Below are 13,610 nucleotides of genomic sequence, written 5' to 3' on the forward strand. Positions count from 1 at the left end.
CTGGGTTGTGCTTTGTGGCAGCCCTTCATACTGCAAATGTTGTACTGCTCAGCCGTCACCCAGTCAGGTTTTCAAAGATCACCAAAGGCCTGACTTGTGGCCACTTACATGGCTATATTAGATTCTACAATAACTAACCTGAGAGAAGCCTGAAGAGACTTTCTTGTCCACAAACTTAAGCTGAACATAACGATCCATACCTGGGCCAATGAAAGCAGCCCAGCAGCAACAGAAAACTCAAACAATTCAAGACGGAGTAGAGTCATCTTCCGCAACTCTCATATAACGATTTATTGACTTCATTCCTAGCTGCTCCTTACCATGCTGCAGCTAAGGTATTTATCCTGAACTCAAAACACAGACAAGCCACAGCAAAGGAGTTTTACCTACCTCAACATCATTGTAAAGTATATTTTATTAATATCACAGAATGATTTGGGTTGGAAAGGACCTTAAAAATCATCTAGTTCCATACACACACACAGACCCCTGCCATGGGCAGGGACACCTCCCACTAGACCAGGTTGCCCAAAGCCCCATCCAACTTGGCCTTGAACAATTCCAGGGATGGGGCATGTCTGTTGCTACCACTGCCACCCGTCAACTGCACTAGAGAAATTCACAGACTCACAGAATCATCTAGGTTGGAAGAGATCCCCTAGCCCAACCTCTGACCTAACACTAACAAGTCCTCCACTAAATCCCTCCATCAAGGAAGCAAAAATACTCAACCAAGTCTTGGAAACACATGCAGTGAATTCACAAATAGATGCCCGGTATATACAAGGGGACAGCACTATTCCCGTGAACAAGCAAATAAAGCTGATACCAAAAATTCCAGGTACCGTGTTCTCTGTGTTATGTCAACAACTGTGTAAACATTTAAAGCATTCCAACAGTCTGCTGACTTCCCAAACCACCCTTGCTGTGAACAAGTCACAAGCCACACACACCACAGAGGGAACAAACTGTTTCGGTAAGGATACTTCCTAAAATGACCATTCCTTCCTTTCACCTTTCCCTCTTCCCCAAGAGAATGCTATCCCACGTCAAGAGCAGATTATGTCTAAAGTCCAAGGCACATATTCATAGACTACTGAATAATCCAACACTGAACATCCACGACTCTTGCTACAGGCTCAGATGCACCTCAAACGCAGCACGCTGAAAGGTACACACTAACACTACAAAATAAATCCATCTACCTAACTACAGGACGTGCTGTTTCGCTGTCACACACTGAGCTCTTGCCAAGGCAGAAACGAGGTTCTAATAGCCATTTGCAAGCTTGTTACTCCCCCTCCTCTTTCCCTGCCGGTTTACTTCTGGTTTCACTTCAAGGTGTGGTCAACAGCATTTGAGTTCCTTTCCAAAGCCAGGAGACAGACTGTTTCTACCAAATTTGAGCTATTATGTTTGTTTTTTTCAAGTTTCTCTGTACAGCACAAAGGTCAGGTTCTAAGTAAAAGCAGAGGATCCCCAAATTACACTGCCTTAACTGGTGCTTCTAGAAAAAGCACAAAGCTCCTAAGAGTTGGCAAAACTGATATGGACGAAAGAAAAAAATAAAACAGTGCTTCATTTCAGTGCACTGAAGCATGAGTCCGCCCCTGGCAGGGGGGCAGAGGAGGAAATAATGTAAAGCAGCAGTCACACTGCAGTGGAGCTTTGCTAAACTGTTAGATGAAGTTTCCTCTGACAGCCAGACCCTCCTACACCAGTGCCTCACATCTCAAAACTATGCAATGAAAGCCCAGCCACTCTGACTGAAAAGTACACTACAGAGGAGGTAGAGACAGTGGTGCCATACACTTCTCTCCCAGTGAATGGTATTAGTTTTTTCCATCTGACACAACGCAAGGCTAAGAAATGTAATTTTTCAGACAGGAAGCCATGATCCCAGCTCTTTGAAGTCACTTGCAGGACGTGCACCAGAACTGCCATACTAGATTGCATCTAGGCTCTGAAGTTGTCTCATTACCACCACCTTACTCCACTTTGCACCCCTAAATGTCACCAGAACATAAAATGGGGAGTCAAGAGTGTGAACTTGCCTCATAACACGCAAGACAAGCAGCTATATTAGTGACACTATCCATCAGTAAGTGACATTGCAGCCTGGATGATAGCAGACACTGCGTATTACCAAGCTATTTCTGGGCCTAGGGAACTGAGCTCTTAGAACTGAGACACTGAGGACAGGGAGCTGAATGGGACAGAAAAAGAATTATGGACTGCTTTCCAGGCCTGTAAAGCTGCCCACTACAGAGTAGCATAATGTGTTGCACCAGCACACAACAAGAACACAGCCCACGGAGTGGCCATACAGTACCCCACAGCGTATGCGGTCAGGCTGCACCACCGGATGGTCCGCAGTGCTCGTGGATGATCCATGCTCTTCGTTCATGGCAAGGCTGCAGGAGTAAACTGGGTTCTTCTCGTCTTCTGTTTCTGTGTCAGTCACAGAGTCACAGCCCGAGTCTAAAATAAAGCATATAGAGTTCTATTACATCGTTTCCATTTGCTGAAAATGCACGGATACATATACATCAATCCTAGGAAACAGCCACAGAGGCCAGGTGGAACTTGCAACAGTTCTCAAACCGATGTTTAGAAATGGGGATCTAGTTGAAGAAAGGGAAACTACAGAGTTTCCTCATTTATTCCGTTAAGGGGACTGCTGGGGAACGTTCAGAAAGACACAAAAGTGCTAGAGTAGCACTGAACATGCTTACAAAACAAACACAAAGCCACTCCCTGATGAGATGGATACTCCCTTTCTCTCATTAGGTAGGAAAATAAGTATCTTAATGTCTGGTGTCAAAGTGATCAGCAAATGTGGAGGACTGTTAGCGTTAGGTCAGAGGTTGGACTCGATGATCTTGAGGTCTCTTCCAACCTAGAAATTCTGTGATTCTGTGATTCTGTAAATGGACTCATCTGATTCCAGCTGCACTCTCAGTGCACTGCAGAATAGGCAACAACCTTTAAAGTCCTCCTCTCCTAAAGTAAATGAAGATCTACTTTTATTTCAGCAGTATCTTTACTTTTCTGGACCCTGCTTGCACTGCTTACTCCGACTCCTAAGTTTACTGTAATGTTGATAAAATACAACATGAGGCAATAGTCTGAAGGGATCCTACTACGCAAGCAAGTATAAGCTCCTGTAACTATACAAGAGTGAACTTGAAACATATCAGAGCCTTCTCCTGGAAGAATCACAGCAGTCTACCCAAATAAGCCCAAGAGAAGTAAACACATGTAACTCCACAATCTGCATGTACAAAACATCGTTCTCCTTCCTGATTCACAGTAACGCCATAGATGTTTTATTGATGGAAGACCAAACACTTGCACACAAAAAGGATAGCAAAAAATAACATATACGAGAGTTATCCTACCCTGCCAGGAAATATTTTCCCCAGCTGCAGAAAGGAAATAGACACATTTGCATTTAGTTAGTAGAAAGATTCTTTTAAAATCTGGTTTCTACCTCAAATCATACCTTTTTTTTTTCCCATTTTCCCAAAACATGGGGTAAAAGTCCCCATGACAACTTTCTTTTGTCAGAAGACTAGCATGAATTCTTAAGCCTACCTACAATAGGCAAAAAAATTCCATTCAAATTTTGGAAAACTGTGAAGCAATGAAAAATTTAAGACAATATTTTGGAAATTTTTCTTTTATTTACTACTTACGCATCTGTAAAGAGCAATACAAATTATTTGCCCCCAAAATTCCAAGAACATCATTTCCAAAAATGAAGACCGCCAAAAATTTATTAAAGCGGGCTTCTGTTAGGATGTCAGGTCCTGTTAGTCTCACACAGTGAACAAGAGTGAGTCAGAAATTTAAGTCTAGACTTCTTCCTTATTATAATAACTAAAGATTGAAACTTAGGATATTTGAAATTGTCACACATTTTTTAAATGTATTTTAAAGTATTTTCTACACATTTGAACAGGATTTTATGAACTACACAGATGTGACTGTGCTTTTAATTGACGAGTTTCAAGTCACAAAAGGTTAGCAAATTATTCAGCTGAAGGTTTGGTCACAGAGTCACACACACACTTAACTTTAAGCTCGTGATTCATTCTACATAGCAAGTATAACCACAATGCTGCTTTAATATTTGCTGTAGAAAGACCAGAGCCAAAAATCTGCAGCCCTAAAGTCCAAGTAAGGCACCACTACCAATATCAGTATTTCTTAAACATAGAACAGTGTGTGTCAATAAGACATGGAGATTTTAAAACAGCACCAATGCAAATTTGCAGATTTGCCAGAGAAGAAACTACTTTGACACAGGGCTACGTACTGAAGATCTTACGGATTTTCAGGCTGCATCAAAAAGTATTACAGAAAATGGTCTGAGGTTTTAAATTCCTTAACTCAATATGTTGATTATCATCCAAAGTTATCAGCTGCAGAAGCCAGATCTCAGTTTTGGGAACCCTTGTCCTGGGAAAAGGTGGGCTGCTCCCATCTGGGAGAGCCAGGCTGCCCAGTTGCACAGGAGAAAATTAAAGCAGTAGTCCCACATCCTGCCCTTGCATGACTGCAATCACTTGAGGTGTTTGGCATATGCAGAGCAAGGCAGCATATCCCTTTAGGAGGAGAAGAGGCAACTGTTACAGAATTGAATCTTATCTCTTGGTTATTTCCAGTATGACTAAATCAGAAAGACTAAGCACATCACAGATAACAGAACCAACAATGACCAGACTAGGAACATGTTAATATTTCTGAATCATAAGCACAAGCTGCTAGGATCCTTACCCTAAGCACACCATCCCCACTCCTTAATATGGAGCCATCGGTGTGGTAATTTGCCCAACATATGGTCTGTGTCAGAGGAAAGAAAACCTACAGCTGTGGATCTCAGCTACAACATCTAAAGTAAGCATGCATGAGAGAGAACAAGCCTCCAGGCCTCTGCTTTCCTGACATTATTTAACACTGGTAAATAATTAGCAGGACAACTACAGGAGTCTGCACTTGAGCTGTTGAAGAAGTTCCGGCATTGCTAGATCCCATCTTGAACTTCTGCTTTCCTGTAACAGAGTTGAGTGCCTGGAGGTCATACGTAAGAACAGAGCTGTTAGGTAATATGGGAAAAAGCACTGTTAATCAGTAATTAGATTAACAGCTGACGGAACAAGCGCTGGGGTTTTGGGTATGAATTATTCATCTGTTTTCTTCATTCAGAAAATTCTGAAATTGTAAGTCACCAACTTCCCCAATAAGCAGCGAAGTGATGCCATGGCCACCTCGCAGGTTCCAGTCACACGCCATCTTATGAACATGCAAGGAAACTGTGCCATTACATTCAGTAATACCCATGCTCTAAAGTGACATGCTGTTAGATCAGGCCTCCTTCTCACTCAGATACTTGGCTAACGACAACCCATTTGCATATAAAGATTCAGCAATTATACCGCTGTAACTGGAGCCAGGTTAGACCGGCCATCACTGAGATCAGACACATTAGAAAGTGATGAGAATAATACCTGAATTGAGCTTCTCCATGAGCAGCTGCTGTAGGTCAACAGCTTGTGGTTATAAAAGGCTCTGCCTTCACTGGAAGCCCTTTCTATTCCCCTTTAAAAGAAGGCTACCTCAGGCCACGCCTGACAGTGTCTGCAATACTCATGAGAATAGCAGCTAGAGGAAATGCGGTCCAAGAAACCCAACCACATTTCCCTTCGAAGACTGTGCTCCCCACCAGGAAACATCAGTAGCTCCGCTGCAGAGCGCAGCCCACACAGCCCCTTATGTCCATCCTGCCGGGCTCCCCACGCAGCTTCCCTGCTGGAACTCACCCCTGGGAAACACAGGCATGGCCACGTGCTTCACGAGCCTTTTAGCAGCTCTAGAAACCAGCACAAAGCAGCCAGTTATTTTGATATTTTGCTGTACAGAGCACGGAGCTTGCTCTGTCATCCACTTCCTCCTGGCCAAGCTGCGTGGAGCTGACAGCTGTGGTTTCTCAGAAGTCAGCCCTGACACCACAGGACATGTGAGTGCTTGGATGCAGTCAGCAGCCTGCCCTGGCCGCTTTGCCATCCAGATACCAAGGCAAACGGCATGACCGAGCAACTCCTTGTCCTTGCAAGTTCTGCATGTGTAGACTTCCCCCTCACCAGCACCTGTCTGTCAACCAGCTCACCGGCAGAGGAGACTGGTTTTCACAAGACCTCCAACTTTCACCTTGGTATACCTACAGCAAGACAGAAGACCTTCAGAGAGCTTCTGCTGTCATCCAAGACTTACTGCTGGTCAGCTTCCTCTTCCAAACATGAAGGAGGACACTAAGACTGCAAGTAACACCAGCTGCCTTTGCAAGAAGCAGGCAAAGTCCTGATAAACAAGTCGGAGGAGCAGGGAAAGTTATCTCGCATCATGCTAACCTCAAGGTCCCTGCTTTCCTCAAAAGAAACACATTCAGGCAGTATTTTGTGATAACCCCTCACACCAGGTTATACCATAGCAACACTTCCCTTCTCAACAGAGTGAAGAGAAGCATGCAGAAAAGCAGCAGGTGAGGACAAAAACTCAGCACAGGAAATAGGACTTTGTAAAACTGCCTCTACAAAATCACTTACGTATGGAACATCTCCATATGTATGGAACATCTCCCCCTCCTCTCCAAACACCACCCCAAGCAGCTTGTTGTTTAAATCTCCAAGCACAGCACCTAAAACCAGATTCTCAGTTCTACAAAGCAAGTGGTCACATTTTATTTGTGGTTATATTTCCAACCCCCCCTCCCCTCCCCAAGGAAACAAAGCTTATTTTGCTATGCCAAGATTTGCTTGAGCAACTGTGCATAGCCACACATGCCCATCTCTTAGGGAAGTTGGTTTCGTACTACGAACACGACCGGGTTTATCAGAGACCTGCCGACAGGACCGATGCTTCAGCAAACTGAGAAGCCAGTAGGTAAAGTTGTGTTTACCCCTGTAACCTCCTAAGACAACATACACCCTTAACACTTGAGAGCACACATTACTCCACAGCTCCTCTATGAATCACATCTAACTTCAAGAAACGCTTTTCCCTTATTGTATTTTAAAAGTAAAAACATGAAACTGAAAGAGCAAATCTCTTTGCAACAGAGTGCAAGAAGCTTTCATGACCTTCATTAATGTTTAACCCAAGTGAATTAATCTGTTCACTTTTCCTGTCTCAGTGTTCCCAACTGCTGCTCCCAGGTTATTTTTTAAAATTTCTTCTTTGAAATGAGCAAGTATTTGGAGAAAGTTGTGTCACCGAAAGAATGCCAAGGGCAATTCCATGTCCCTGCAGTAAATGCTGGAAGGTAGGGATGAGAAAGTGCCCAGTAAATGCCATACCAGGGTTGCATTGTTCTGACAACAGTAAGATTAAGAATGGAAAGTCTGAAAAGCAGAAACACAGAAAAGAGAGCAAGAGAAAAAATACCAGACTAGAAAAGAGTAATAAAATAAAATCTCCAGCACACCGAGAATCAGCAGAGAACAGGAAGACAATGTATAGGATCAAAAGCACCTTCTGGGGGATTATTCTAGTTTAGGGACAAATGTCAGCAGTAACTTCCAGTTGGCTGTTTGGACTAGGTTGAGCTTCTAATTAGTGTTGTATGTTGGTGAATAATTAAAAAATTGTGTGTTTACATGATGGTCCTGACTTTGATCCCATTGTACTGCAGACACAAAGCCCATTGCTTCTCCTTTCCAAACACTACAATCAATTCCCAAGTCCAGACAGACAAAGGCATGAGTTTGTCAGACACTGCGAGTGATGAAGCACTGTCAGCAACAAAGCAACCGTGATCAGACACGTACATAACCACTGCACCTCACTTGGCATTCCCTGGCCTGCAGAAGCACAGACCAGAACCCCACATGGGAAGTCCTTCCTGCACTAGTGAAAGACGGAGGTGGGAGCCGTATTAACAAGCAGCTGGAATTCTTGTCATGGATCCAGTGTCTCAGAAGCAACAGCTGGAAAACTGCTTACCACACGGCATCTGCCCCAGCAAGGCTCCTCAGGCTCCTCTGCTCATTCTCTAGATGGGTCTGAGATAGCAACGACTCCTACACTGCCACATGCAAGGCCTTAGGGAATGCAAGGGTCTCCCTCCAACCCCACTAACAGGAAAACACTGCCCCAGTATAGACCCCTCAAAATATTGTTTGGAGACAGTGTGCAAAATTCTGCTCGTAGAAACATCAGGTGACCTTTCAGAGTCATGGAGAGGAACTGTCATCTCCTATTGCCTAACAAAGCATGAGCAAAAACACTGCTCCTGTAGCGCTGGTACTTGACCAGAAAAGATTGTTTTGGTTCAAATGTATACCTCACTTCAGAGAGTAATCACTAAACTTGGCTTAGAAAGTTTGCTAAACTGCAAAAACAAAGTGTGCACTTGTCTGGAGGACAGATGTTCACAACAGAAAAAGCTACAGCAGTTTAAAATACAATTGCACCCACCACGGCCCTCCTCCCTTCTCCTGCTTCCCCTTCTTGTCTTTACTTTCACCAGAGGCTGGGGCCCACGCAGCGGAGCCAGTGGAAAAGAACGTGTCTGGCTGCGTCACTGAAACGCAAGACCAGGATCTTTGCTTGAGCAGCTGACAACTGGGGAGTTAAGCCAAGTTGCCAGCCCTTGAACTTCAAGACGAGAAGGAATTTTCATACATTTCATTCATACCTCCTGCAAAGATAGTGGCCTGCCAGCTCATGGTGAAATGCACAGTCCTTATTACAACACACAAGATATATCTGCTGCAGCTTATCTGACCTCATCTGCCTTGAGCTCAAAGTGTGCCTGGCTATGACAGTTCAGAAATTGCAAGCCAGCTCATTGTAATTCTCTGAGCTTTTAGTTAGCTTGAGGGTCTCACAAGCCTAGTGTTCAATTTGTTACAGGATTAAGTACATAAACCTAAAGACCGAACTGGGGTGCAGGGGAACAGGACAGAGACATCTTCTGCGGAAGATGCAGAGCTCTGACCACCCAGACAACAGGCACCATGTACCTGACCAAAATCTCAAGAAAGAAGGGCTGGGATGGTGTGCTTCAAACACCTGTGCCAGGAGGAGGCCAGATGTACTGAAGAAGTGTACGCATGGTGGAGGATTTTTGAGGACGCTGAAATCACATTACATCAGTCACAGACTCAAGTCGGTGCTCCTGAGCTACCACATGTGAGAAACATGAAAATCCAACTTGCTGATTAATTATCCTTGCTTCAGTTTAAGCACAATGTACAACACTCACACAACAGAAAAGACTGTCCACATAAAAGACCAACGGGGTGACAGTCCACCTAAGAGCTGGGTAGCTACTTTGGAAACATCCCACCAAGAGAACATCGCTTGGCTGGGTTTAAATCTACTGAAGCCACTTGGAGAACCACTCCATCAGACTACTCCTGACAGAGCAGTCCTGCCCCTTCTCTCTTCTACATATGGTCTCTTGGAATACCACCACCCCTGCAGCCCACACCAAATTACCCAGCTAGTTAGCCAGAACAAAGGTGGGGATGGGGCAGACGATGCGGAGGTCATCCTATGACACTGATGGACCCTACCCATGAGAAACTCAAGACTCACCAGTATCCTCAAGTCAATTTTGAAAAATTTGTCCAAAGTTTTCTGTGGTAATGATGAATCCATCACAATCCTACCAAATGCAAACCTAGGAGCAAGACAAATGCTAAGTGCGCAACAAAGGTCTCTGAAACAACCTGAGGTCTGCTCCACACATCTCTTCAGACCTGCTCTATAAAGCAGGTTTGTTTTGACCACAAACTTCTGCAAAGATTTTGCAGAAATAACTTCAGCTGTTTCAAACTTGGAAGAAGCCATTAGCAATGGTCACCGGGCTTTTATTTTAAGCACATTTTAAAGCCTCACAGCCCAAGTTGGAGGATATTTAAAATTAGCCTTAGCTTCCACCTTGAAGCAACCTGTGGGGAGGTCATTACAAATACAGGCTATACAGAAATAAGGTTTGGCACATTTGTGATGTGTATGAAGTTTATTACATCCTGATGCTTCCCAACCATGCTGATTTCTGTACTTGACAAGTTCTGGACTATCATTTCTTTGCTCCCATCTAGAAAGGCAGTAGGCACCTATGCTTGTCTGTTTGAATCCCATTCTGTCATGGAAGACAAGACGCGAGGTGTTGCTTTTAATGTGCATAAACCAAGAGTTTCTGAAGCACCTTGATGACAAACAACACAGCCATCCTGTAACTGGGAAGGCTCTTTCAACCGCCTGACCCTGTTTTCTACAGATGGATAAGAACATCTATGCATTTCTCCCAGCATCTCTTGGGGGCTTAGCTGAGGTTTCTGTTTGCTTTAAGCAGCTCTCTGATGTATCTGTTTCCAGCACCAGTCATTTATAGCTACACTAGCATCTGCAAGGAAGGGCACGATAACAGTATGCTCTCTCAACCTTAACTCCTGTGCAAGTGTCACAGTTTCCCCTCCCTGACAGGCGCTGAGAACCAGCCAGGCTGCAGAGCTCCCATATAATGAAGCAGACTCTCATTATGCTCAGAGGGCTGACTAATACATCACCTGTTCCTCTTCAATGAGCAGGGTCAGAGAAGCGTGTCTTCTATTTCAACACAATATAGCAGAGAAAAATACACTTTTAAGTATTCACTTAATTTTGCCCCTTCAAGGGGGAAAAAAGATTCAAGGGAGGGAGTGAGAGCTGCAGTACAACAATCATGTTACCTTCCGTCTCCATGGCCACTCTCACAGGCTGGCAGAAATAAAAGTTGGATGCAATCCTCTGTGTGAGGACTACTCAGAACATGTTCCTCCCCAGAGCACCTACAGCCAGAAGTGAACAGCAAGCGGTGCCCAGCTTCACACCTCTGTCCCTTTAGGGTATGCGCACTGACTGCTGGCCCTTCCTACCTCCAGCTGGTTTCCTTTAGAGCACTCCAGACATCCAAACAGCCTCCGAAGATGCAAGTGGAGATCACAAAATTGGCACGGGCATCCATGTCCAATCTGCAGCTGCCAGAACTTCCCAAGTGCCAAAATGGATCTTGCATAGAACAGCTACTGCATGCTTTGGACTGGAAACTCTGCAGGCACCCTGTGAGGATGTGGGAATCAGCTGCTGAGGACTATACAATGGGAAGATCTTGTACAGACAAGCAATGATCCTCCAGCAGAGTTTTAAAAGAACACTGCAGTTAAATCTGCAGAAACTGGGGTCTGCTCACAAATTGGAGCATCAGAGATAGGGTATTAGATCCCAGGTGTCAAATTAACTCACATATCTCTTTTTGGCTGCTTTATACCTAGGATTTGTCCTTTAAGGGGGTCACAAAACTTCCTCATGAAGTACTTGACCTTACCATGCCTCCTCCTAACAAGATTCCCCTCTGCAGTCAGTATTCCTAGGCAAAAGGCTTAATGGCCATGCCTTATGAAACACATCAAGCAGCACAGGCAAGAGTTGCTAAAGCAAGCTGTATAAGCAGTGGAAATCACAGGACCCAACTTCTTGCAGAAGCATGTTTCCATGCAATGGGAACGGACCTGTGAAGAGGGAGCGAGGCTGTATTTCCTAGTTTACAGCATCCCCTTGCCTGCTGCTTTACTTGCAAGTCTCAGCATGAGGGTGACAGAGGGGTCCTGAGTGCAGCACTACTGGCCAGAAGCAGACACAGCACACCAGGTACAATAGCTGCTACGGTCAGAGAAATCATCTACCAGCTCCACTGCACAACGGAGACACCCAGAATTCAGCAAACTGTTGCAATAGGCACCTGAGAGAAGACCAACACTGCCCAGTGCTGAAGTGCGCAGCTCTGGTACTGGCTAGTGCCAGTTGTGGTTTCTAGTGAGGAGTTGCCCTTAAAAGTATTCAATGCGAGGTAATATTTTGAAGGGATACACCTTATATAAAGGGGAGGGGATGGGGAAAGAATGTTCAAATTTATCCACAAAAGCCCCAGACTGTTCTTTTGGATTACAGTATCTGCTTTGCCATTCCTCAGGACATCTGAAGTAAAAGGGTAACATATCAGCTAACACTGGCTGTCACTGTGCTTGCTGTGAAACAGATACAAGGCAAAGCAGGCCACAAGTGCATCCAGGCCTAACACGGAGCTTGTCAGAGCAATCAAAGGAATGAACCCTGACACGCTTCCACAGGGAGACTACTGGTCAACAAGCTGCTCCAGGAAAAGCTGCCTTTGGACAGAAACCAAGACAGGTAACAAGTAGGAATACGTGTCACCGCTAGACAGATCACCTGGCATGACCACCAGAAATAGCGGGAAGGCAGAACAGTTCCTGCCAGACTTAAAAACTCATTGTGAACATAAATGGTAGCAATGAGCAAAAGCTAACAACCCAGCAATCACAGAAGCGTCGGGCTGAAACCAGTCCCCCCTGTACAACCACTTCAACCCCATGGGTTGAAAAATATCTAATGCATCTGCCCAACCTGACCTCAAACCCTAAGTATCCTATTCCAAGGTTATTTTAGCTTTATAGTTTGAGTCTGGCACAGGACTACAAAGATGATTAGGGACTGGAGCATCTTTCATACACAAAGGAGCCATAAGAGCTGGGACTCCCCAGCCTAGAGATGAGGTTTGGAGGGATCTTATCAGAAGACAGACTCTGAGGGGCTAAACTGCATGAAATACTACCTGAACACAAGAAAACACTTTCCCCACACACACACTGTAAAGGTGGTCAAACATCAGAATAGGTTGCCCAGAGAGATTGTAGTCTCCTTCTGCAGCAATATCCAAAACCTGACTGACCGCACGTGGTCCTGGGCAACTGCTCTGACTACGCTTGAACATGGAGTTTGGACTAGAAGATCTCAAGAGGTCCCTTCCAACCTCAACAATTCTGATATATGTTCTTAAGGTTCATTCATGGTTTCACCAATGCAAGAGGAGAAACCCAGGAAATTAATTCAGTTCCTTGTCATGTACAGGACCGAGAGTGATAACAGTTTTTGTGGTTTCTGTTATGCCATTTCCCTCCCAACAGATAAATGAGGCCATTTATAGCATCTCCTTCTCTTCCCTGCAATGCCAATGAGCCTCTTACTAGGTGGAGCAACATTACAGCTCTTCTGGATCTACGGGGCCCCAACAGAAGTTTTCACCTTCCTTCTAGCTGCCCACTGTCCTTCATATTCACCACACACTTCCTAACAGCCACTTCTGATCCTCCTGTTTTGCAAGAAGTTTGCTAGTACTGATCTCTCCTTCTCACCCATCTCATTGCACCAGAATTCAGCTCTGCCAAGGCTGTACCTGTCCATCAACAGCATGGTTCACAACTGCTGTTAACATCCAGATATCACTTTAATATTCTCAGGCAGCTGTTAACTTCCCTAGGATTTTACCTGCAAGAGGTTTGCTTAGGCACTGAAAGTTCAAAGCCACTGATTAATTAGCAAACATTTTGGAAATGTAGGCTTAGAAAGCAGGACATTTCAAAAATTTTAAGACAAAGGTTGGGGCTGAAATAAACTAGATAAATCTAAATGTGTGTAATAGAAAACAGATGTCAGTTGAGTTATGTGAACACACAGGAGAAAGAGAAAGACTCCAGCTACAA

At 44.5% G+C, this 13,610-nt stretch overlaps 1 protein-coding gene across 5 annotated transcripts in view; it reads right to left on the minus strand.

Annotated features, from left to right (window-relative positions):
• The window catches only part of PIK3AP1 (phosphoinositide-3-kinase adaptor protein 1), a 46,650-nt gene that overhangs the window by 23,017 nt on the left and 10,023 nt on the right, over nucleotides 1-13,610 (minus strand). For 3 of the 5 annotated variants that reach the window (XM_068689612.1, XM_068689611.1, XM_068689610.1), the window contains exon 3: nucleotides 2,333-2,481. In XM_068689612.1, coding sequence (XP_068545713.1) covers nucleotides 2,333-2,481 — 149 coding nt within the window. Of the gene's footprint in view, nucleotides 1-2,332; nucleotides 2,482-5,513; nucleotides 5,548-5,825; nucleotides 5,860-13,610 lie in introns of those variants that run through there. The other 2 variants (XM_068689614.1, XM_068689615.1) reach the window with 2 other exon arrangements.

This window comes from Anas acuta, chromosome 7, assembly GCF_963932015.1.
Source record: "Anas acuta chromosome 7, bAnaAcu1.1, whole genome shotgun sequence".
NCBI lineage: Eukaryota > Metazoa > Chordata > Aves > Anseriformes > Anatidae > Anas > Anas acuta.